The 23,507-nt window shown below is 47.2% G+C and overlaps 2 protein-coding genes across 3 annotated transcripts in view; one reads left to right on the forward strand and one right to left on the reverse strand.

Moving 5' to 3' along the window:
* Window positions 1–14,918, forward strand: part of DNHD1 (dynein heavy chain domain 1) — a 79,691-nt gene extending 64,773 nt beyond the window's left edge. The window contains 15 exon segments of the mRNA XM_026486188.4: window positions 2,873–3,022; window positions 3,273–3,455; window positions 3,586–4,017; window positions 4,193–4,664; window positions 9,097–9,393; window positions 9,619–9,771; window positions 9,948–10,126; window positions 10,248–11,213; window positions 11,413–11,599; window positions 11,767–11,889; window positions 11,974–12,175; window positions 12,975–13,066; window positions 13,232–13,381; window positions 13,544–14,352; window positions 14,535–14,918. Coding sequence (XP_026341973.3) covers window positions 2,873–3,022; window positions 3,273–3,455; window positions 3,586–4,017; window positions 4,193–4,664; window positions 9,097–9,393; window positions 9,619–9,771; window positions 9,948–10,126; window positions 10,248–11,213; window positions 11,413–11,599; window positions 11,767–11,889; window positions 11,974–12,175; window positions 12,975–13,066; window positions 13,232–13,381; window positions 13,544–14,352; window positions 14,535–14,885 — 4,746 coding nt within the window. The 3' untranslated portion in view covers window positions 14,886–14,918.
* Window positions 1–23,507, reverse strand: part of RRP8 (ribosomal RNA processing 8) — a 51,091-nt gene that overhangs the window by 7,484 nt on the left and 20,100 nt on the right. The window contains exon 7 of one of the 2 annotated variants that reach the window (XR_008960997.1): window positions 6,881–7,024. Coding sequence is in view for 1 of the 2 variants with exons in the window: in XM_057316899.1 (XP_057172882.1) it covers window positions 6,974–7,024 (51 nt within the window). In the remaining variant the exon portion in view is untranslated. Of the gene's footprint in view, window positions 1–4,547; window positions 7,025–23,507 lie in introns of those variants that run through there. The other variant, XM_057316899.1, reaches the window with a different exon arrangement.

Consider the following 23,507-nt stretch of genomic DNA (forward strand, 5'->3'; position numbering starts at 1 on the left):
GAAATGTGGATGGGTGATGACAGTAGGGCAATTTACATTTTTAGACCAGAACCGGAAAGAGAGTGGAATGGTACACTAGATCTCACTGTCCTGAACTTCTTAGGAACCCTCCTCTACAGGACATGTCCCAGTAACCAGCTCTTCTGTTCTCCTCACCTCTCCCTGTGCCCACTCCACAGTGTTATTCAGCGCCTCCATCTTTCCTTTAGAGCTCCTCCAATACAATTCTCATGTAACAAGAGAATTTTTCTAGTCCAAATCTAAATCCCATTTTGTTTTTAATAAAAGGAATTCTGAAATAGCTTTTCTTTATCTTCCTGCTACAGAAGGCTTTGGTGAAGGTTCAGGGATAATTTCAGAGAAGTAAACTAGTGGTCAACCTACACACAGACAAATGCTCCCCTCTACTGGGCTTTCAGGCCATAATCTCCCAATGCCTAGCCAGTCTCTTTTGACGGGTGCCTCAGGGCTATCACGCAGTGCTGCACAACTCTAGTAGGAGTCTGGCTTCCATTGTATCTATATGCATGGTTGTCATTGTGTTCTCTGTAAATGATGCTCCCTGGAGTTCTCACAGTACTGGTGCCCTCCTACCATCCACCACCAAGGATCACTAGCTTAGATGAAACCTCAAGACTCAAGGAGGTTAAAAAAAAAAAAAAGTTCACAGAGGGACAGGAATGGCCTCTCCCATGTTTTCCAAATTCTAGTTTCTTGTCTTGGGTCCTACCATTTCCCAAGATGATTAATACCAGGATTATTGATTTGGTTTAAAGGTGCTATTATTCTTTGATCCCTGGGTCAGTTATATCGAAGGACAACATAAGAAGCCCAAAATCTGGATAAGAGACGTTCGTAGTGGGGGCGCCTGGTTGGCTCAGTCAGAAGAGCATGTGACTCTTGATCTCAGGGTTGTGAGTTCAAGCCCTGTGTTGGGTGTAGAGATTACTTTAAAATAAATTCTTAAAAAAGAGAGAGATGTTCATAGTGTCAGAGGCATTCAGTGTCAGATCCCTTGGCTATTCACTTAACAACCATAATAGTGTGTACTTCTTTCAGAGTTCCCCGCCCCAGGAAATGGCATCACCATCCACTTAGTTAAGCCAAATCCCAGGAGTCATTCTGGAGCCCTCCATCTCTCTTCTTTCTCATAGTCAGCTGGTTCATTTATTCATTATTGTACTCTACGAAATGAACTGAACTCCACTTTTTGTCCACCCACTCATTAATACGTATGTCTGTGTCTACATCTAGATCTAGGTCCATGGAATCCTTGCTATAACTTTCTGAGGTGGCTATCCTTTTTCCCGTTTTACAGATGAGAAAACTAAGATCCAGAGAGGTTAGGATGAGGATTAAATGAGCTCTCTCATGGACAGCATTTGAAAGTGCTGGCACATAGTAAGAGCTCAATAAATGATAGTTCCTCCTAGTAAGAAAGGTAAGGTACTGTCCTTGCCTTCATGGTGCCTAGTTTACTGGAACACATAGACTCATCCAGGCAATTACAAGACAGTGTGTTATGACAGAGAAAGTCCAGAGTGCTCTGAAGTATCCAGACTTTCTAGAGAAAGCAAAGTACCACAATGAATAAGGTGTAGAACAGGCAAGCACTAAAAAACCTTCCTTAAATATGGAAACAAATGAATGAAGTGCACCAAAGTTGATACCTGTTGGTTAGCTAAGATTTGGCATAAAAGGGAGTGGGGGTGGGGAGGATGTCACAGGCTGCAGTAAGCATGGGCAGAGGCCCAGAGGCGAGAGAACATGTAACCACGTCAGAGGAGCTGAAAGTCAGGAACGGCTGGAGAGTGGGGTGCTGGGGGAGGAGAGACATGAGGTTGGAAAGTGGAGTCAAGGCCTGGGCACGGAGGCCTCATAAACCAACTGGGAGAGTGGTGAGTGTTTGGGAGCATGATGATGATGGTATCTGGCCGCAGTATGGAGGGAGGAGTAGAGCAGAAGCTGAGATGGCAGTGGGGGAGCATGGGCACAGGCAGGGGAGCAGAAAGGACAGACAGGAGGTAGACCTGCACAGCCTTGAAGATGGGCTGGGTTTGGGGGAATAGAAGAGATGGAGTCAGGGTTACAATGAGGTTTTCTTCCTTGGGAAACTTGAGTGAGTTTTGCCACAGTTTTCTGAGAAAAAGAACAGGTGAGGAGGCAAGTAAGACTGCAAGAGATCCGATGGGGCACAGCCAAGACGTTGTTCGTTTGTGGACGTGTGGAGTCCGAGGGGCCTGTGAGGCATCGAAGAGGAGATTGCTACTAAGCAGACGGATACCTGGATTTGGGGCTCAGGAAACAATCTGGCTCGAGGTAGCGATTTGAGAGTTGTTCAAGCAGAGTGGTCATCAAAGCCATGAGATTAGGGAGGACACGTGGGAGTGCAGAATGAGAAGCTAAGGAGGCCCTGAAACACTGCCGAGGAATATTTAAGGGATGGTAGAGGAAGAGACAGAGAAAGAGCAGCCACCGAAGCTGGAGAAAGCCAAAGGCTAACACGGGGTCACGAAAGTCCAGAGAAGACAGTGCTTCAAGAGGGAGGGAACTGTCTTCTGTGACAAATGCTGCTAATGGGTCAAGTAAGATGGAAGTGTAGCATAACGGTTAAGCTGTGTGCTTTGGAGTCAGACTGCCTGGGCCTGCGTGGCAGATCAGGAGAAGCTGCATTACCTGGTGCGTAACTCACACACCAGTAAGTGACAGTTCCAGGGCTCAGTCTTTATCTGGGGCCTAGATGGAGTTCAACTTGGTCGTTCTCACCATCAAGTGAGGGGTATGCTGGAGTCCCAAGCCCACGGGGCTCCTTTTGGGGTATTCCCACCTGGCCCAGGATCCGGAGCTGCAGAGCCTGGATCTCTGTTTACAGAACATCAGCTTACTTCAGCAGCAGCTAGAGAAGGGCAAGGGGCTGTCCAAGCAGCAGCTGGCAGAGTGTCGGCAGCAGGAGAAGCTCATTGAGAACCTGACCAAGCAGCGGGATGCCCTGCGGGCTCAGCATGAGGCTTTCCTGGAGCAGGTGGGCACTTCCTGCTGCCTGTCCTGCACTGGTCCTCTCTGGGGAGGGGATGGCCTTTCACAGGATGCCCAGAGGGGAGAATGGGGCGACCTGTCATGGAGTCTTCTGGGGGAGGGGCAAAGGTAATAGAATGGCTTGAGGCACTGTCACTCATGGGAACCCCTAGGAAGAAGTGATCCCTCCTGGCAACACCTTGAAGGAAGAGGACACTCTGGGAACTCACTTCAAGAGTGCATCTCTCCTCATTTAGATGGGCAAGGCCTTCCTGGGACCTCTGAGCCAGCTGCAGGTGGCTGACTTTGAGGAGTTACGGAGCTATCGAGCGCCACCAGAATCAGTGGTCCAGGTGACCGATGCCCTGTGTGACCTGTTCCACTGTGAAACAGGCTGGGCCAGTGCCAAGCAACTTTTATGCACTGAGGATTTTTATCAGGTAGGGAATGTGGAGCACAATGGAGGAGGAGAGTGGAGGCCTAAGGGGGGGACCCTGGCAGAATGAGGCGGTTGGGGCAAGGTCCAGAGCACCTATGTTTGCCCTTACCCCTCTTAACCCACTTTTCCAGGAGCTGGTGTTCTTCCCCAAGGAGAAGATGACGGACTCAGAGGTGATAAAGTTAACCCAAGCTCTGAAGGCTCCAGGTATGAGCGATGCAGCTCTGCGGGCAGTAAGCATACCCGCAGCAAACCTGGCCGCCTGGCTCTGGGCTGTTCTGCGCTATGGGCTGGCCCAGCGCCGAGGACTGCCCACGGGCCTGCTGCTGCGGCAGATAGAGGCCACGCTGGCTCGGGAGCAGGCCCGCCTGGGCCACCACCAGTTCCAGGCCCAGGAGACCCGAGAGCACAATTTGGATCTGGCCAAGGCGCTGGAAGAGGCCCAGGCTTCGAACAACCATATGATAGAGAAGTTCAGTCAGGCTCAGTGTGGCCAATATCACAAGTGGCCCATCAAGGCGGCACTGCTCACACCCATGCACTCCTGGACCACAGAGCTCCAGGTAAGCAGTCCCTCCCGGATTTCCCCCCAAAGTTCATTTCTGCACCCCAGCCCCCAACCCCTCGGCTCCTCCCTAGGCTCTCCCTGCCATGCTTCCCTGCACCTCCTGCCTCACTCCCTCTCTGCCTATATCCTCCTCGCTGGCCCACATGCCCTCTGCTCTCCCGTCCCGCCAGAAGTTGAAGGGGCACTGCCTGACTGTGTTCGGAGACGCCCTCCTGTGTTCGGCTGCCATCACCTACCTGGGTCCTTTCCCGCCAGTGAGGCGCCAGGAGCTACTAGACAAGTGGCTGGCTCTGTGTAGGGGCTTTCAGGAGACCCTGGGCCCAGACGATGTGGCACAGGCACTGAAGCAGAAGCAGAAATCTATCGTCGTGCCACCAAAGAACCCCCTGCTCTCCATACGCTCTCCCTTCAGCCTTCTGTCCTTGCTAAGCTCTGCATCTGAACAGCTCCAGTGGGACCGAAACCTGAAGCCCCAGGCCAAGTCAGCCCGCCTGGCAGGCCTGCTTCTGCGAAGCAACAGCCACTACTCCAGTCGCCGTTGGCCTCTGGTGCTTGACCCCAGCAACCAGGCCCTCATCTGGCTGAACCCTCTGCCTCTGCAGGAGACCAGATGCTTGGCCCCAGGCCCCACTGAGTGCAGAGGTAAAGCCAGGGATAACAAACATAATGCTTCTCGGGGATCTGAACAGCCAGCACTCTCAGCCACATGTGGTCTTCCCTTTCATAATGAAGACACTAAAGTTTTGTGGCCAGGGTATCCTAGACTTCATCAGCCCATATGATATTAATCAGTTAGGTCATATTTACATCTTGGGGCCTATATTGCAATGATTTCTGAATCTAAATGGCTGATCAGTCCATGATCTTCCACTTCCCTGGTCTGCCCAGCACTCTTAGAAACTTGGCCTACAACTCAGAGCCTTCCTTACTATCCAAATTTATCCCATGTTCAGGAATTCTGGGGAAATATTTCTATTAGCTCTGATTGGAGCAGAGACCCATCTGGGTGGAGTGTCAGAAGGAGGTGTTTCCTAGGGGAAGGAAGCAAGCGTGTTATGTAGGGAAAGGAAAAAAGGGTGTTAATTTTCCAGAAGAAGGGGAATTGCACTGGGGAGAATAATAGCCATCTACAATGGACAGTATATAATAAGGTGGTCTGTAACATGGGCTCTATAATCAGACTGTCTGGGTCAAATATCTGTTCTTTACTAGCTGTGCAAATAGGGCAAGGTACTTAATCAGTCTAAGCCTAAATTTATTTGCCAATAAAATGAGCATCTTAATTATACCCATCTCATAAAACACTGTATTAAGTAAGATAATGCATGTAAAAGGGGTTCACACAGTGCCTAAAAATAACATGTTTCCAAAAATGTTAGTATCACTACTAATGAATTACTACTACTACTATTCCACTCCATTCCTTGGCTGTCCAGCGCAACCTTCCATTGTGCCCATACCCCATTACAAAAATGCCCATGACACAACTATCCCGTCTGTAACTGTGAGTGAGTTTACCCCTCTCTAGTAAGAGACACCCTGAAGAAACGTCCAGCTGCAGCATCCAATGCTGAGTTCACGAACTGTCAGTGGTGTTCACTGTTCTTGATCAGGCCTAGATGTGGCTCTCTGTGATTCTATAACCTATGATAGAGTACACGCTAAAACTCACCCTAGTAATACACCTGATACGCAGGGTGAAGCAAAATCAAATCGAGATAACTACAGTAAACTTCCTGTTCAAAAGCCAGGTAAGGGTAAGGAACACACACTTGTGTACCAGTCTTCAGCATGTGCTGTGGAACGCCAAACAGCGACAGTAAGGCCAATGATGAGCATCACGTCACTGGCTATAGAGAGTTCTTGGACCGCCACTTTGGCTGTCCTGGGGTCTGATGAACAGCATAATTTTCCTTGTCCATTGTCCCCAGGGCTATCTGTGAAAGGGACGCTGGGCAAGAGTCCCCTGTTTGTAGCTTCTGCCTTACATACCCACTTCCTGTTGGAGTGGGATGGGGGCTTAGGATTTGCCTTAAAATTAAGCAAACACTGATCACTTGTTACCAGACAGGGGATTTTCTACCTAATTCCTTTAAATCTCTCATCTTTTTCCATCGTAGTTCATTTGTAAGGACTCTATTAGTTATTAACCAAGGTCAGAAATCTTGATATATTCTCATTCACGAATTTAAACCCCATTTTTTGTCTTCTCTCCTAACATTGGTTCTGGGGCTGTAGCAATCCCACTAAGCTTCAATGTAATTGTCATCCAGCTAAACCTTGGCCTTCTTCTCAGAGCTGTAGTAATAAAACAGTCTGAGTAGTGAGCTTAGGCTAATTGGCCATGGAATGTAGCCCCTATTACTTGGGGCTGTATCCAAATCAAAAGGGGGAGGGAGGCTATTGCGTTTGTCAAGCAGGGAATAGTGTTTAAAGAGAAGTGCTTGGGATGGACCTGGAGAATTAGACTTCCCTGATTTTCCAGGTTCTTCCAATAGCCAATAATTTCCTATTCCATGCTCCATAGAGTAGAAAATCATTTTTACAAATCAACAGGATGCATGAGTATCTGATCATCTGTGGTCTGAAACTGCTTGATATGAGCAGAAAGGAATTTTCTCTAAGCTTTTTTTCGGGAGGTTGTTCCTCTTATCTAAGTAGAGAAGCAGCCAGCATGCCTCCTACTAAATCCACTGAAGTTCAGTGAGCATATTGTCCAAGTCCCCTGAGATAAACCAACTTCTTGCCCACCCCATAACCTAGTAGGGAAAAGAAAAATCCTCATTGCCCCTCCCCACCACTAACTCACTGTATCAGCTAGGAATGCTATCACGATCAGTAACAAAAGCCCAACTTACCATGACATAAGAAATAAGGATTTATTGGGGCACCTGGATGGCTCAGTTGGTTCAGCAGTCGACTCTTGCTTGATCTCAGCTCAGGCTTGGATCTCAGGGTAGTGAGTTCAGGCCCCGCACTGGGTTCCACGCTGGGTGTGGAGCCTATTTAAAAAAAAGAGAATAGAAAGAAGGATTTATTTATCTCACATTATAAGAAGTACTGAGATAAGCAGGCACAGGGCTTCAGTATTGACTTCAAGTACCCGGACTCTTCTATCTTTCTGCTCAATGATCCTTAGAATGTTGGCTTATCACATTATAGTGGGTTGAATGTAGTGGGTTGAATCCTAACCCAAAGTTCATATTAATTAATATGAACTTATTTGGAAAAAGAGTCTTGTAGGTATAATTAAATTAAGAACCTTGAAATGAGATCACCCTACATTATCTGGATTGGCCCTAAATCCAATGACAATTGTCCTTATAAGAGAAAAAAGAGAAGGCATAGGTACGCAGGGGGAAGGCCTCAGGAGGATGGAGACAGTGCAGTGATGTAGCCACAAGCCGAGGAATTCCTGGAACCAACAGAAGCTGGAGAAGGCAAGGAAGGAGTCTCCCTTAAAGCCTTCAGAGGGAGTGCAGCTTTCCCGACACCTTGATTTTGGACTTCCGGCCTCCAGAACTATGAGGAAATAAGTTTTTGTGGTTTTTTTTTTTTCAGCCATCATATTCGTGGTAATTTGTTACCATATGGCTGCTATCCAATGGCTGCGTCGTGTCAGAGTTGCTGCTAGCCATTTCACCCTTTTTATCAGGAAAACGGAAGATCTTTCCAGAAGTCTGAATAGCCAAATGTGGTAGGCAGAGTTTTGGTCCCCATGACCTTTGTCCTCCATTGTTACTCCTGTAACTATGTTCCATGGCAGGAAAGACTCTGCAGATGTAATTAAGATTACTAACCAACTGATCTTAAGATAGAGATATCCTGGATTATCTGGATGCACCCAGCGTAATCACATGTGCCCCTCAAAGAAGCAAGGAGGAAAGAAGAGACAGGAAGATTTGAAACATGAGAAGGGTTCAAGAAACTGAGCTGGTTTGAAGGTGGAGTGGGCTACTGGGAAAGTGTGAGATAGAAATGAATTCTTTCAAAAACCAGAAAGCCTGAAAGAGGACCCAAGCCCCAGACGAGAACTGCAGCCCCAGTTGCTGCCTGATTAGCCCCGTGTAACCCCAAGTGGAGCATCCAATCATTCTGTGCGGGGCTTCTAACCTTCTGTACTCAGACATAATAAATGGGTGTTGTTTTAAGCTGCTAAGTGGTAATTTGTGGTAACTTGTTAAGCAATAAGAAATGAATCCACTAAACTGTGGACCTGGCAACCTCCACTCGCCTACTTCTTAATGCTTAATACTTTTTACAAAAAGATTTTATTTATTTGAGAGAGAGAGAGCACAAGTGGGGGAAGGGGCAGAGGGAGAGGGAGGAGCAGACTCCCCTCTGAGCAGGGAGCCTGATGCGGGGCTCCATCCCAGGACCCTGGGATCATGCCCTGAGCCGAAGGCAGACACTTAACCACCTAGGTGCCCCAATGCGTAACACTTTTTTAAAAAATTATTAGAATTCTTAAATTTCTTAATACTTAAAAAATATTTATCTTTTCTAATTCCTGCAGGAGAGGAGGCAAAGGAGAAGGGGACTGGGGAGGGAGGCATCCGTGTCCACCATACACCCCATCACTTGGCTAATTCCAGTTTATGGCCTTTCACTTACAAGTTGCTACTTCCGGGCACTGATTTCTATATTAGCAACAATTCTTTTCATTGCGATAGAATTAGCTTAGGCAAAAAGAGAAATACACAGACTCTCCTAACCAATGTGGTGGAAAGCAGAAATGGAGCTGATTTCAGGGATACCTAGAACCCCTCCCTGGAGTTTTAGAGAATAATAATGACAGCTAACATCTGTTGAGTGCTTACTAGGTCCAGCAGACTGCTTCCTATGTATCACTTCATGTCGTCTTCATGGTAACCCTGTGAGGTACCCACTGATATCAACCCCATGTTGCAGATGTGGTGCAGATAAGGAAACTGAGTCAGAAGGAGCTTAAGTGACTTTCCTAAGGTGTCTTCCTGCGGGCCTTCCCTCATGAGATGGGGCCCTTGGGTGAACAGTGCTCCCTAGGAGCCTGGTTCATCCTCTGAGAGGAGTCCTCTGCATCTTTCTGCCACAGAGAAGGGCTTTGTGAGAAATCAAGAAGAAGAAGAAGACGCCATGGAAGAGGAAGATGACAGTGGAGAAGAGTGTGCCAAGGCTAAGGACAAGACAAAAGAGCAGAAGACAGAGGACAGGGAAAATGAGGAGGAGGAGGGAGAAAAAGAAGAGCAAGAACACGAGGAGGAGGAGGAGACAGAGAGAGAGGGATCAAGGCCAGCCTCTGAGACTGGATCTCTGCCCCTTCCCCACCTTCGTGTGCTCTCAGGCGCTGACCCAGAGCTGGGCCCTCAGCTCCAGGAGGCAGCTGCCAGTGGTGAGAATGGGTCCCCACCCACCATGTCCCCCTTCTGTGGCCCCACAAGCCTCTCACCCCCAGCCTGACCTCAGCTCCCATCCTTAAGTCAGGCACTAACTGTGTGGAAGAGCCCTGAGGGAATCCTCCTCTCAGCCAGCAGGGAGCTGCTCAGAGCCAGATTTCGTGTGGCAGAGGGGCAGGGTGCTGGCATGGTGGGTATGGTGTCCTCGTCTCCCCCTGCAGGCCTGCCTGTGCTACTGACCAACATGGAGCTGGGCCTAGGGAGCCAAGAACTGCAATGGCTACTGCAGCGGGAGGAGCTGAGCCTTCCCCAGGTGCAGCCTGGCTTCTGTCTCTATCTGAGCACTACTCTCCCCCTCAGTGCCTTGGAAAAAGGTGAGCCCCAGTGGGTAAGTTGCCACCACAGCTTTGTGGACATACTAGGCCTCCCGCTTCCCTCAGTCTGGCCCCGAGGAGGCTCAGGACTGTGGTCGGGAGCCTTGCGCCCAGTGCGCCCCACCCACTGGCTTTGCCAAGGGGAAAGGGTTAAACATCTCCCGTGTGACCCCAAGTGCTAGGTTATGAACTGCTGAAGGGCCTGAATGTGCTGGATCTGGGCCTGAACATGGATATCCTAGAAGACCAGATGCTGCATGAGATCTTGTGCATAGAGTGTCCCGAGCTCAAGAGCCGCTGGCAGGACCTAAAGACCAGAGCCCTGGACAGCTGTGAAGCTGTGGAGGCTGCGGAGGTGCCTGGGGGTCCCGGCTGTGGGTGGGGGTGAGCTTTGGAGGGGCCTGGGTATGGGGGCAGAGATGAGTTGGTGGACTGTGTGGGAAAGGGTCAGACCCACGGAACAGGTGACTTTGCAGGAGCGGCTGCTGCTGATGCTGCTGTTCCAGAACCCCAAATACCAGAAACCAGCGAAATTCCTGCGGGACATGGTGAGGGCCCAGGCAGAGCTATGTCAGCTGCGCGCCCACTGCGAGGATCTGGAAGACATGAGACTGCAGGAGGTGGCACTGTGGGCACCCTATCGGCGTGTGGTCTGGCACGGAATGGCCATAATAAAGGCCCTTAGCCCACTGCAGAACCTGCTGCCGCCTTTCCGCATGAGCCCTGACAACTGGCTAGCAGCCACCAGGCGGGCTCTACACAGCATGAAGCAGCGAGAGACTCATCAGGGGGAGGACCTGCCCGGCCATCTGCTGCATCTGCGAGCACAGCTGACCCGCCAGCTCCTGGGCAGCACTGTGGCTGCACTGGGCCCAACCCAAGTACCACTGGTAGGGGCCCTGGGCGCTTTGGCACTGCTGCGAGCGGCAAGGAAAGCACCAGAGCTGGAGAGGCTGGCATTTTGGCCTGGCCTGGCAGCCTCTCCTAGCACAGGCTACCGCAAGCCTGATGTGGCTCGGCCGGCCTGGCTAGGGCTGAGAGCCTGGCACGAATGCGGCATGTTGGAGCTGCTGCCCCCATTTGCTGGGCTGTGTGCCTCCCTGGCAGGGCACTCCACTGTTTGGCAGGCTTACCTGTCACTGTCATCCACAGTGCTGGGTCCTGCACCTGGGCCTAGGCCTGGGCCCAATCCACTCAGCCTCCTCCAGAAGCTGATTCTGTGGCGTGTGCTGCGACCCGAATGCCTGGCAGGGGCCCTGGCAGACTTTACCACCAGCCTCCTGGGCCAGCCCCTGGACGAAAACCTGGGTGCCTCCACAATACCCTTTGAATGCAGCCAGGCGACTCAGCCTGTGCTCATCTTGTTGCCACCACCTGGTCACCCCACAGCCACCATGCATCCCCTGACTGTCATCCAGAAACTGGCTGCCAGGCATGAGCAGGTTTGAGCCTAGTCTCTTGGCCACAGATACACCAGACCCCTGTGGGCCGAGATGGGGTGTGGTGGCCCCCTCCCAGCATTCTTATAGCTCTTTCTGGCTTACTCAGGGATTTCTGGGGTCATTTGTGGCATTACTTTGGGTCCCTTGGGTCACCCCAGGATCACTTTGAGTTCTCTGCCACCTCTCTGTTGGTGTTCAGGGGCAGAAGCATCTGGAGGTGATCGCCCTAGGCTCTGAAGCCTGGGACCCAGTCTCAGTAGTGGTCAGCACGTTATGCCAGGCTATGCACAGAGGGCACTGGCTGGTGTTGGAGAACTGTCATCTGATGCCTCGCTGGCCGAAGGAGCTGCTGCAGCCCTTGCTGAGGCTGTTGGATGGAGCCAGGGGTGCGTCTGCTACCTAATCCGGGGCGGGGGCCAGGCCTGAGCTTGATCACCTCACCCCAAGTCTGCCCCCATATCTCCCTCCTGAGCCCAGAGCCTCAAGTCTGATCCCAAACTTGTGTCTGATCCTTTACCCATTGATTGATCTCAGCCCCATATCCGACCTCTAGTGGTCCCGGACCTGGAGTTAGAACTGCTTCTAGCCCCACCTGCAAGCAGGAGTGTGACGACTGTCCACAGAGATTTCCGTCTTTGGCTTATTTTGTCTGCAGAGGCTATTGCTTCCTTACCAGGTGAGGGGTCCCCGCTGTAGGCCCTCAGATTGAAGGAGGAGGGCAACTGTGCTGTGCTGACCCAGCACTCTCCTTCTGCCCCAGCTGTGCTGACTCAACACTCCATGCCTGTTTTCTGGGACCAGTCTCTGGAGCTGGGCCACGTCTTGAGGGACAGCTTGGAGCTAGCCCAGCAAGAGCTCTCTGTGCAACCCCCAGCAAGGCTGCTGCCTCTGCTCCTCCTACATGGCCTCCTGCTACACCGGCAGCTCTATGGAACGAAGCTGCAGGCACACAGGGGGCGCTGGTGAGGGGCCCCCATCCATCTTGCTCAGTCAGTGGTTCAGCAAACACAGCATCTTCCACGTCCCTGAGGAGTATGACTAATTCCTGCCTGGGCAGCACCAAAGTGTGAGGGCAAGGGGAAGTCAAGAAAGGCTCCTCCAAGGACTTTGAGATCTTGCTTTGAATTGAGTCTTAGAAGCAGAGGCAGATCAGGTGGAGACGGGGCTATTCTGAGCAGAGGGAACTAAGCTCAGCAAAAGGAAGTGTGGCTAAGGTGGACATGTTGGGGGTTGAGTGGGGAGAGGCGAGGCTTATGGTAAAGGGCCTTTAAGACCATGGCAAGGGGCCTGATTTTATCCTGAGGACAGTGGGAAGTCACTGGAGGGTTTTAAGTAGGAGAAGAAACGTGATCCTAATTATCTGTTGGGAAGATCACTGTGGCTGCAGTGTGTAGAATGGACCAGATAGGACAGGGCTGGAGGCAAGCAGAGCTGTTTTAGGAGGCTCTGGCTTTCTGAAGGGACAAACCATGGTATGGGTGGTAGGGACTAGGGTAGTCACAGTAGGGATAGAAAGTAAATATGGAGTGAGGAAGAAAGAGGAGTCAAGGGTGGCTCCCAGATTTCTGCCTAAGACAACTGGGGGCTGGTATGGGAGGAAATGATGATTTCAGTTGAAAGCAAGTTGAATTTGAAGTGCTAAGTGGCAATGACTAGTGAACCCTCGTGAGTTTGGAGCTTGTTACAAGCTTGGTCTAGAAAGACCAGAGTCCTCAGCATATGGATGGTTCTGAAACCCTACTTCCTGCTCCCCTCCCCCAGGAGTCAAGTGACCCTGATTCAGGTCCTTCAGATCCAAGACCAGCTGAGGGCCAGCCTTAGCAATCCCAGTGCTGCCATGCAGGAGCTGGCCGGTGAGACCCTTCCTGTCCCCATGTAGTAATCAGCCCCCAGGAGCCCTGAAAGGTGTGGGAGTGGGAGTACTGGGACAGGGACATAATTCCCAGCTTTGGTTTTTGGTTTGGGAGGAGGTGGAAACTGGAAGGGCTAGAACTGAGGGGCTCTGACCTTATTCTCAGCTTCGGTTTTCTATGGGGGTCCTCTGGGAGACAAGAAGGACAGGGAGGCCCTGATTAGCCTAACACAAGCCTGCCTGAGCCCCAGCAACGGGAGCTGGGTTCAACCACACACACCCCAGTATCTGCTGTCTAATCTGCTGCCCAGCCCAGGTAAGCTGCAGCCGGGTACTGTGTTGGGGTGGGGGACAGTCTGTGTAATGCGCCCCTCTCAGGAATGTGAACCGCGGTACCAACAAAGGTGTAGGAGGGGGCAATATTCACACAGTTATGGGATGGTGGCTTAAAGTGTCACCCCTCCCCTTCACCTCCAAGGGCTAGGGGAGCTCGATGCTTTGGCAGAGTGCAAGGCCCAGATGCACCTCTTGCCCACACCCCCTGAACCCCGGAGCTGCGGACTGAGTGCTGGCCCCCAGGCCTGGCTGTTACGACGCCAGAGTCGGGCTCTCTTGAGCGCGCTGCAGCGGAGTTTACCCACTTGGGTTCCTGCGTCTAGCAGAGGCTGCCGACGCGCTGAAAAGCGGCTGCGGCAGCGCCTAGCGCTGGCCAAGCGGAGGCTGGAGTCTCTGCAGGCTCTGCTGACGGAGACCGCCCGCCAGGAAGAGTCTGGCGCCGGGTGGGCGGTGCTGGGACTGAGCTCGCGGCGGCCTCTGCAGGCTTTCCTCCAGACAGAGGTGCTGGAGCTGAGCCAGCTGGCCGGCACGCTGCTACGGGACCTGGACTGCCTGCTGCAGCAGCTGAAGGGCGCGCCCCCCTGCGCCTCCCCGCGCTGTGCCGCTGTGGCCCAAGCTCTCTGGACTGGCCGCTTCCCCCCGCCTTGGCGTCCCCATGCGCCTGCCGGCCCGCAGCCACCCTGGCACTGGCTGCGACATCTGTCGCGCCGTGGGCAGCTGTTAGTTCGCTATCTGGGCGTGGACACCAAAGTACCAGAGCGCATCTTTCACCTATCAGCCTTTTGCCACCCACGCCGCCTGCTGCTGTCACTGCGTTGGGAGGCTACCTTTGCTATGGCCACCCTGAACCAGCGTGTGCCTAGCTCGAATTTCCCTGCTTGCCAAGGCTCCAGCTCCAGTGGGCTCCCCCATAAACATCAGGAGCTGAACAGCAACCCTTTGCACCTCCAGGTATCTTCATGCCCGCCCTCCATTTACACTTCCGCCCCCTCGAATCCCTGATTCCACCTTACAATTACCCCACCTTGCCTCTTGGTGATCTTGCCTCCTCAGTAGCCCCATATGCTCTGATATCCCTCCACCACGACGCCTCAGCTTCCTAGCCTTGCCTGACCAGCTTTTGGCGCCTCTAGGTGGTGAAGGGTCCAAATCCTACCGTTCCAGAGATGGGGCTGCTGCTGATTGGGCTCCAGCTCCGGAATGCCGAATGGGACCCATTAGCAGGGGCCCTGCAGGACAGCACCTCCAGCCAGCCCAGCCCTCTGCCTCCGGTCAGCATCAGCGCCCAGGCCCAGGGCCCCAGTGACTTACCACCCCCCACCGGCCTGGCTGTGTACTCCTGTCCTGTGTACATGGAAGGGCCCCTGGGTATCACTAGGCTACACAGCAGGCACATCCTGATGCACCTGCCCCTACCCACGAAGCTCAGCCCCGCCACCTGTGACCATCGGAGAGTCCATGTGTGCAGCCCACCCTTGCTGTGAGCCCGCAAACAAAATAAAGCTGGGGTGATTCAATGAAGGATTTCTGAGATTTAGCAGGGCAGGGTGTCTGCACATGGAGAACGGACCTGCTGCGGGGAAGACCCAGTGTGCACAACCGAGGGGGGAATGCTGGTACCCTGTGGGAGATGGGCCTGGTGTTGGTCCTGCATCCCAGGGGCCTGGCAGATGGGGTGGCTAATACACAGGACCCAGAACCCTCGCCCAGCTTTCTACTGTGGTCTGAGTACTTGTGGTAAATCCCCAAGAGATATATTTTTTTTCACAAGGGATATTTCTGAAGATAGAACATTAGAACTGAAAATGATTTTTTAAAGCCTTTGTTGTATTATCAAGAATGCCTCAGTCTTTCCCTTCCAGTCATCCCCTCTGCTGTGAAGTATTCTCCAAGTGGATCATATACATAAAAAAACAAAAGCCAAATAAGATAGAAGGTTTTAATGTGCATTCAACAATTATTTTTTTAAAAGATTTATCTTTTGAGAGTCTGTGCATGCAAGAGTGTGCAGGCTAGTGGGGGGAGGGGCAGAGGGAGAGAGACTCTCAAGCAGACTCCCCACTGAGCAGGGAGCCCCACGCTGGGCTTTATCTCATGACCCTGAAATCACGACCTGAGCCGAAATCAAGAGTCAGATGCTTAACCAACTGAGCCCCTCAACAATTATTTATTGAGCACGCCTCTGAACCAGATACTCTTCCTGGCACTGATGAAGTTGTTCCAGAGCAGGAAGACAGACAAGAAAAGGTCAACATATGGGTAAGTTAAATTTGATTTGTATGTGCTATAAAGAAAATAAAGGAGGCTGATGTGTTAGAGCATGACTAGAATAGAGCAGTTAGTATCCTTTGGGTGGTCAGGAGACGCTTCCTGAATGTGACAAAGAGAGCTATTTGAAGACCTAGGAGGAGCGTTTCTGGGTAGAGCCCTCAGTAGGCACAAAGGTCTTGAAGCAGGACAGAACATGGAGCTGGAGTATGGTGAATAAGGGGTAGGGTGACAAAAAATGATGGAAAGGTATAGATGGGTAGATCATAGAGCCTTTTCATGATAATCACCTTGTATCTTACTTTTAAAAGCATAAGGAGGAATCTAGTGGAGAGTATTAGGTATGAGAGGACATGATCTAATTTGCATTTTGCAAAGATCACTCTGGCTGTTCTATGGCGGATGGGTGGGAGAAAATCCCGAGTAACAAGGAGGAACATCTGTTTGGAGGTTTGAAGTAATTCTAGTGGGAGATGATAGAGTTTGGACTAGGGTCCCAGCAGCAGGAATGGAGAACTGATGGATTTACGAAATATTCTGGAGGCAAAGCCAACAAGACTTGCTGATGGATTGGATGTGAAGGAAGTGGGAGTGAAGGAAGAGGACAAATCTAGGATGACGCCGAGATTTCAGGCTTGAGCAACTGAGTGGATCATGTTGTCATTAACTGAGATGGGAAATTTGAGGGAGGGACAGGCTGGGGGTAGGGAATCAAGAGTTCTGCCTTGATATGTTCAGTTTTTATTGACTGATTGCATGCTGTCTGATAAAAGTTGGGTTGGCACGTAACGGAGCTAAAGGCCTACATGGGCCCCTCTCCTTACCTCTCAGCACGAAAACTTACTAGGTACAACCTACTTCCCTCGCTGTATGGCTGGGTGTGAGCTATGTGGTGGGAGGTAATGCAAACAGCAGTGTATACTGAGCGCTGGCTCGCAATCTCTTCAGTCACCCCCTCACCAGTGACTGTGGAGTAGCCGATGTCCTTTAACAAAAGGCTGAGCAGAGGGGCAAAAGATTCCACTTTCCTCAGAAAGCCTTTCATTTTCTTTTCCATGGTCAATCAGGAACAGGGCTGTCCCTTTAGGAGGGGAGATTAGCAGAGTATTAAAGAAGTCCTTTGGAAAAATGAACCCTACCCTCTATCCACATACACCATCGCTACTATCTATCCTCCAGTGGAAGCAGGGAGCAACAGTGCAGTACCTGTGAAACCACCTAAAATTGGTTAGAACAGAACATTTTCTACAAATCCACACCATTTTCTAGACCAAAATCCATTCTTTTTCTCTTTTACGTAGGATTTTTTTTGTAATTTCAGCTTTCTTGAGGTATTAAACTTTTAATCAATTAGAGATTATAAAATAAGTACCATTTAACTGCATAGCTCAAATACAATGACTGCCATGTAAAAATGTTCCAGACCAGACAACTTCACTATTGTCATCAGATAAAGTAAAATCCCATTACAAAATCAAAGTTCCAAACAATGAAAGGAAGGAAGAAGTAAGACAAATGACAAAAGGGAGACACGGGTCCCATCCTGTCCTGATGGGGGTAAATGAAGTAGAGACAGGAGGGACCAGTGTGACAAAATCAACCTCATCTGGGACTTCGGGATGCAGCAGTAAACGGAGGTGCTGTGGAGGGAGAAGTGTTTGCCCTTTTCCCTACTAAGACTCTAAAAGGACACTGCTCTGCAGCACGGACCTACTGTGGCCCCACGAGCATTAAGAGTGGCGTGGCCAGGAGGAAGTGTCCCTTGACCCCTTTATGATATGGATACTGGAAAAAAACAGAGACGAAAACCAAGAAACAGACTCTTAACTACAGAGAACAAACTGATGGTTACCAGAGGGGAGGTGGGGGGGGGGGATGGGGGAGATAGGAGATGAGGATAAAGAAGTGCACTTGACAGGATGAAAAAGTTAAAAAAATGTATTTACTACGTTCTAGCAATTCTGCTCCCAGGTTTATGTCTTAGTGGGTCACACACAAAATGAGTTGGGATGTGTTCTCTCCTACTCTACTTTCTAAAAGAATTTGTGTTGGATTGACATTTCTTTCTTCCTTAAATGATTCATAGAATTTGCCAGTAAAACCATCTGTGCCTAGAGTTTTTAGTTTTGTTTTTGTGGGGGAAGTCTTAAATTACAAATTCAATTTCTTTAGTAGATTTAATGCTAGGTTTTTTACTCCTGAATTTTGAGAGTTGGTTATATATTTTAGCTACTAATCCTTTCTCAGATATGTAGTTTGCAAATATTTTCTCCCAGTCTGAAGCATTCTCTTAACCAGATCTTTCACAGAGCAAAGGTTTTTTAGCTTTGATGAAGTCCAGTTTATCAGTTTTCTTTTATGGATCATGGTTTTGATGTCATATTTAAAACTTTTCGCTTCACTATAGATACTAAAGATTTTTCGCCTGTGTTTCTTTTCTAAAGTTCTTTTATTGTTTTGTACTTTACATTCAAGTCCATGATCTATTTTGAGTTAATTTTTGTCTGAGGTGTGAGGCTAGGTCAAGGTTCATTTTTTGCCTAAGGATGTCCAAGTTCTCCAGCTCCATTTGTTGAAAAGGCTTTCTCCCACCCAGTTGCTTCTGCACCTTTGTCAAAAATCAGTTCAGCAGAGTTGTGTGGGTCTGTTTCTGGGTTTTCTATTCTGTTCTACTGATTTACGTATCTATCCCTCCCTCCACCAATACCACAGTTTTGATTACTGTACCTGTATAGTAAGTCTTGAAACTGGGTAGATTGATTCCTCCTACTTTATTATTCTTTTTCAAAACTGTCTTCCTATTCTAGTTCCCGGGCCTTTCCATACAAATTTTAGAATGATCTTGTCTGTGTCTACATAAAATCATGGTGGGATTTTGATAGGAATTGTGTTAAGCCCTCTGTGGTTTACATGCGTACACAAATGACATCTTTACCATGTTATGTTCCGCAATCTGTGAACATGGAATGTTTCTACCTTTACTTAGATCTTTGATTACTTTCATCAGCGTCATATAGTTTTTACCATATGAGTCCTACTAATGTATTTTAGGCTTACAACTCCATATTTCTTTGCGAGCAAGTATAAATGGTATTTTTTAATTTCAGTGTCTACATATTCATTTTTAGTGTACAAAACCAAGGGGTTTTTTGTATGCTTATTCTGTACCTTGTAACCCTGCTGAGCTCATTCTAGGAATTTTTTGTACATTCTTTGCGATTCTCTATATAGACAAACATGTCAACTGTAAATAGCAACAGTTTGAGTCTTCTTTTTTTTTTTTTTACTTTTTATTATATTATGTTAGTCACCATACAGTACATCCCCGGTTTCCGATGCAAGGCTCGATGATTCATTAGTTGCGTATAACACCCAGTGCACCATGCAATGCGTGCCCTCCTTACTACCCATCACCAGCCTATCCCATTCCCCCACCCCCCTCCCCTCTGAGGCCCTCAGTTTATTTCTCATAGTCCATAGTCTCTCATGCTTCATTCCCCCTTCTGATACCCCCCCTTTCTTTATCCCTTTCTTCCCCTACCGATCATCCTAGTTCTTATGTTCCATAGATGAGAGAAATCATATGATAGTTGTCTTTCTCTGCTTGACTTATTTCACTTAGCATTATCTCCTCCAGTGCTGTCCATGTTGTAGCAAATGTTGAGAACTCGTTCTTTCTGATAGCTGAGTAATATTCCATTGTATATGTGGACCACAACTTCTTAATCCAGTCATCTGTTGAAGGGCATCTCGGCTCCTTCCATGATTTAGCTATTGTGGACATTGCTGCTATGAACATTGGGGTGCATATGGCCCTTCTCTTCACTACGTCTGTATCTTTGGGGTAAACACCCAGTAGTGCAATGGCTGAATCATAGGGTAGCTCAATTTTTAACTTTTTAAGGGACCTCCACACTGTTTTCCAGAGTGGCTGTACCAACTTGCATTCCCACCAACAATGTAGGAGGGATCCCCTTTCTCCACATCCTCTCCAACAATTGTTGTTTCTTGCCTTGTCTATTTTTGCCATTCTAACTGGCGTAAGGTGGAATCTCAGTGTCATTTTGATTTGAATTTCCTTGATGGCTAATGATTTTGAACATTTTTTCATGTGTCTGTTAGCCATTTGTATGTCTACATTGGAAAAGTGTCTGTTCATATCTTCTGCCCATTTTTTGATTTGTTTATTTGTTTCTCGTGTATTGAGTTTGAGAAGTTCTTTGTAGATCTTGGATACCAGTCCTTTATCTGTAGTGTCATTTGCAACTATATTCTCCCATTCCGTGGGCTGCCTCTTAGTTTTTCTGACTGTTTCCTTGGCTGTGCAGAAACTTTTAATCTTGATGAAGTCCCATAAATTCATTTTATCTTTTGTTTCTCTTGCCTTTGGGGATGTGTCATGAAAAAGGTTGCTTTGGCTGATGTCGTAGAGGTTGCTGCCCATGTTCTCCTCTAGGATTTTGATGGATTCCTGTCTCACATCAAGGTCTTTCATCCATTTGGAGTTTATTTTTGTGTATGGTGTGAGATAGTGGTCAAGTTTCATTCTTTTGCATGTAGCTGTCCAATTTTCCCAGCACCATTTATTGAAGAGACTGTCTTTTTTCCACCTGATGTTTTTTCCTGCTTTATCAAAGATTAGTTGCCCAAAGAGCCGAGGGTCCATTTCTGGGCTCTCTATTCTGTTCCATTGGTCTATGTGTCTGTTTTTGTGCCAGTACCATGCTGTCTTTGTGATCACAGCTTTGTAGTACAGCTCGAAATCCAGCATTGTGATGCCCCCAGCTTTGTTTTTCCTTTTCAACAGTTCCTTGGAGATTCGGGGCCTTTTCTGTTTCCATACAAATTTAAGGACTATTTGTTCCAGTTCTTTGAAAAATGTCCTTGGTATTTTGATCGGGATAGCATTGAAAGTGTAGATTGCTCTGGGTAGCATGGACATTTTAACTATGTTAATTCTTCCGATCCATGAGCATGGAATATCTTTCCATCTTTTTATGTCTTCCTCAATGTCTTTCAAGAGTGATTTATAGTTTCTAGAATATAGGTCCTTTACGTCTCTGGTTAAGTGAATTCCAAGGTAACATATGGTTTTTGGTGCTATTGTAAATGGGATGGATTCCCTAATTTCTCTTTCTTTGGTCTCGTTATTCGTGTATAGAAATGCAACTGATTTCTGAGCATTGATTTTGTATCCCGCCACGTTACTGAACTGCTCTATAACCTCTAATAGTTTGGGACAGTTTGAGTCTTCTTTTCTGTGTCTTCCACACCGCATTAGCTAGAACTTCTAGCACTATTCTGAATACGAATGGAAATCCTTGCATTCTTTTCAATTTTAGGAAGTAAGCATACCTTTCACCATTAAGTGTAATGTTAGCTATAGATTTTTTAAAAAGAGATTTTCTTTCTGAAGTTGAGGAAATTCCTCTCTATTCCTAGTTTTCTGAGTTTTTATCATGAATGGGTGTTGAATTTTGTCAAATGTCTTTTCTGTATCAATTGATGTAATCCTGTGACTTTTCTTCTTTAGCCTTTAAATATAGTGGATTACACTGATTTTCTACTATTGGACCAGTCTTTGTATTCCTGGAATAAACTCCAGTTGGCCATGGCATACAATTCTTTTTATATGCTGGTGGATTCTATTTGCTAATATTTTGTTAAAGATTTTTGTGCCTGTATTCATCTGAGATATTGGTCTGTAGTTTGTTTGCACCATCTCTTCCTGGTTTTGGTATCAAAGTAATATTAGCTTCATAAACTGAATTGGGAAGTGTTCCTTTCTACTTTCTGAAAAAGGTTGTGCAGACTTGGTGTTATTTCTTCTTTAAACACCTGGCAGAATTCTTCAGTGAGACAACTGGGGCCTGGAAATGTCTTTCCTGGGAGTTTTAAAATTGTAAGTTTAATTTCCTTAATAGTTTATAGGGTTAATTATTTATTTCATATTGCATGAGTTGTAATACTTGTTTTTTTTTTTCTTGAGGAATTGCTCCATACTAACTACGCGCTCAAATATATGTCTATACGGTTATTTGCAGTATTACTTTATATAGTATATCTGCAAGATCTGTAGTAATATTTGTTTCACTCCTGATGTTGTGTCTTTTCTGTTACTCTTGTTAGAGGTTTGTAATTTTATCCATCTTTTCAAAAAACAAATGGCCCTTTGTCTCGTTGTTTTTCTATTTTCAATTTCATGGATTTCTGCTCTTCTCTTTATTATTTCCTTTCTTCTGTTTGCGTTTGGATTTATTTTGCTCTTTTTCACCCCTAGGCTATCAAGGTGGGAGCTTTCATTATTCATTTGAAACTCTCTTTTCTAATGTATGCTTTTAGTGCTATAAACTTCCCTCTCAGCATCACTTTAGCTACACAAATTTTGATATGTTGTTTGTATTTTCATTACATTCAATGTAACTTTTAATTTCCCTTGTGATTTCTCTCTGACCCGTGGATTATCTGTAAGTATATTGTTTAGCTTCTGAACATTTGGAGATTTTCCTTTTACCGACTTCTAGTTTGATTTTGTTGTGGCCAGAGAACACACTCTATATGATTTCAATTCTGAATTTCTCAAAATTTATTTTATGGCCCAAGATAGGGCCTTTTCTTGGTATATGTTCCATGAGTACTTGAAAATAATGTGTATTTTCTTGGGTGGAGTATTCTATAAATGTCAATTAGACCCCACTGGTTGAAGGTGTTGTTGAGTCCTTCTGTATACTTACTTGTTGGTTTTCTGTCTTAGTTGTTTTACCAGTTTTTGAGAGGGGTGTTGAAGTTCCCAGCTGCAACTGTGGTTTGGTTTTCTTTCTCCTTTCTGTTTTATCAGTTTTACTTCACACATTTTGCACAATATTCTTTGGTATATACACATTTATGATTGTTAGGTCTTCTTGATGCATCGATACATGTATACATCATTATATAATGTCCCTCCCTGTCATTGCCCAATTCTCCTCTACTTTATCTGACATTAATATAGCCACTCCTGCTTTAATTTTTACATGATAAATCATTTTTACCCTCTTACTTTCAATTTGCCTACACTGTTACATTTAAAGTGAGTTTCTCGTAGACAAAGTATAGTTGAGTCATGTTTTTTACCACTCTGTCCATCTCCGTTGTTTAACTGGTGTATTCCGTTTATTAACATGTAATTGTTGATGCTAGGGAGTAAAGTTGCCATTTTTTCTTTACTGATTGCTCTCCCTGATTTTTGCCTGTTTTCTTTTTTATCCCTTCTATGGGTTAACTGGGTACTTTTTAGAATTCCATTTTGCCTTACCTATAGTGAATTTGAATTTATATTTCTGTATAGCTTCTCAGTTGTTGCCGTATGTATTGCATTATAAATGCATTACTTAACATGGTCTCCTGGTCTTGTGATTTTACCAGTTCAAGTGAAGTATAGAAACCTCACCTTCCTTTATCCTTCCCTGTTTATAATTATCTTAAATATTTCTCCCACATATGTTTAGAACACCAGACAGCATTATATTTTTGCTTCAACCATTAGACACAATTCAGAGAACTCAAGAGAAGGAAAGCTAGTTCAGTTGGCATGTATGTTTAATATGCTCTTTCATCTTTCTGGATGTTCCCACGTTTCTTCTTTTAGCATTTCCATTCTGTTCAAATAACTTCTTTTAACCCTTCTTTTAGGGTAGGTCTGCTAGTGACAAATTCTGCTAGTTTTCCTTCATCTGAGAATGTCCAAATTTCCCCTTCATTCCTGAAGAATATTTTCACTGGGTATAATATTCTGAGTTAATAGTTCTTTTCTTTCAAAAACCTGGAAAATATCATACTACTTCTTATAGCTTCCATGG

This window comes from Ursus arctos, unplaced genomic scaffold (assembly GCF_023065955.2).
Source record: "Ursus arctos isolate Adak ecotype North America unplaced genomic scaffold, UrsArc2.0 scaffold_22, whole genome shotgun sequence".
NCBI lineage: Eukaryota > Metazoa > Chordata > Mammalia > Carnivora > Ursidae > Ursus > Ursus arctos.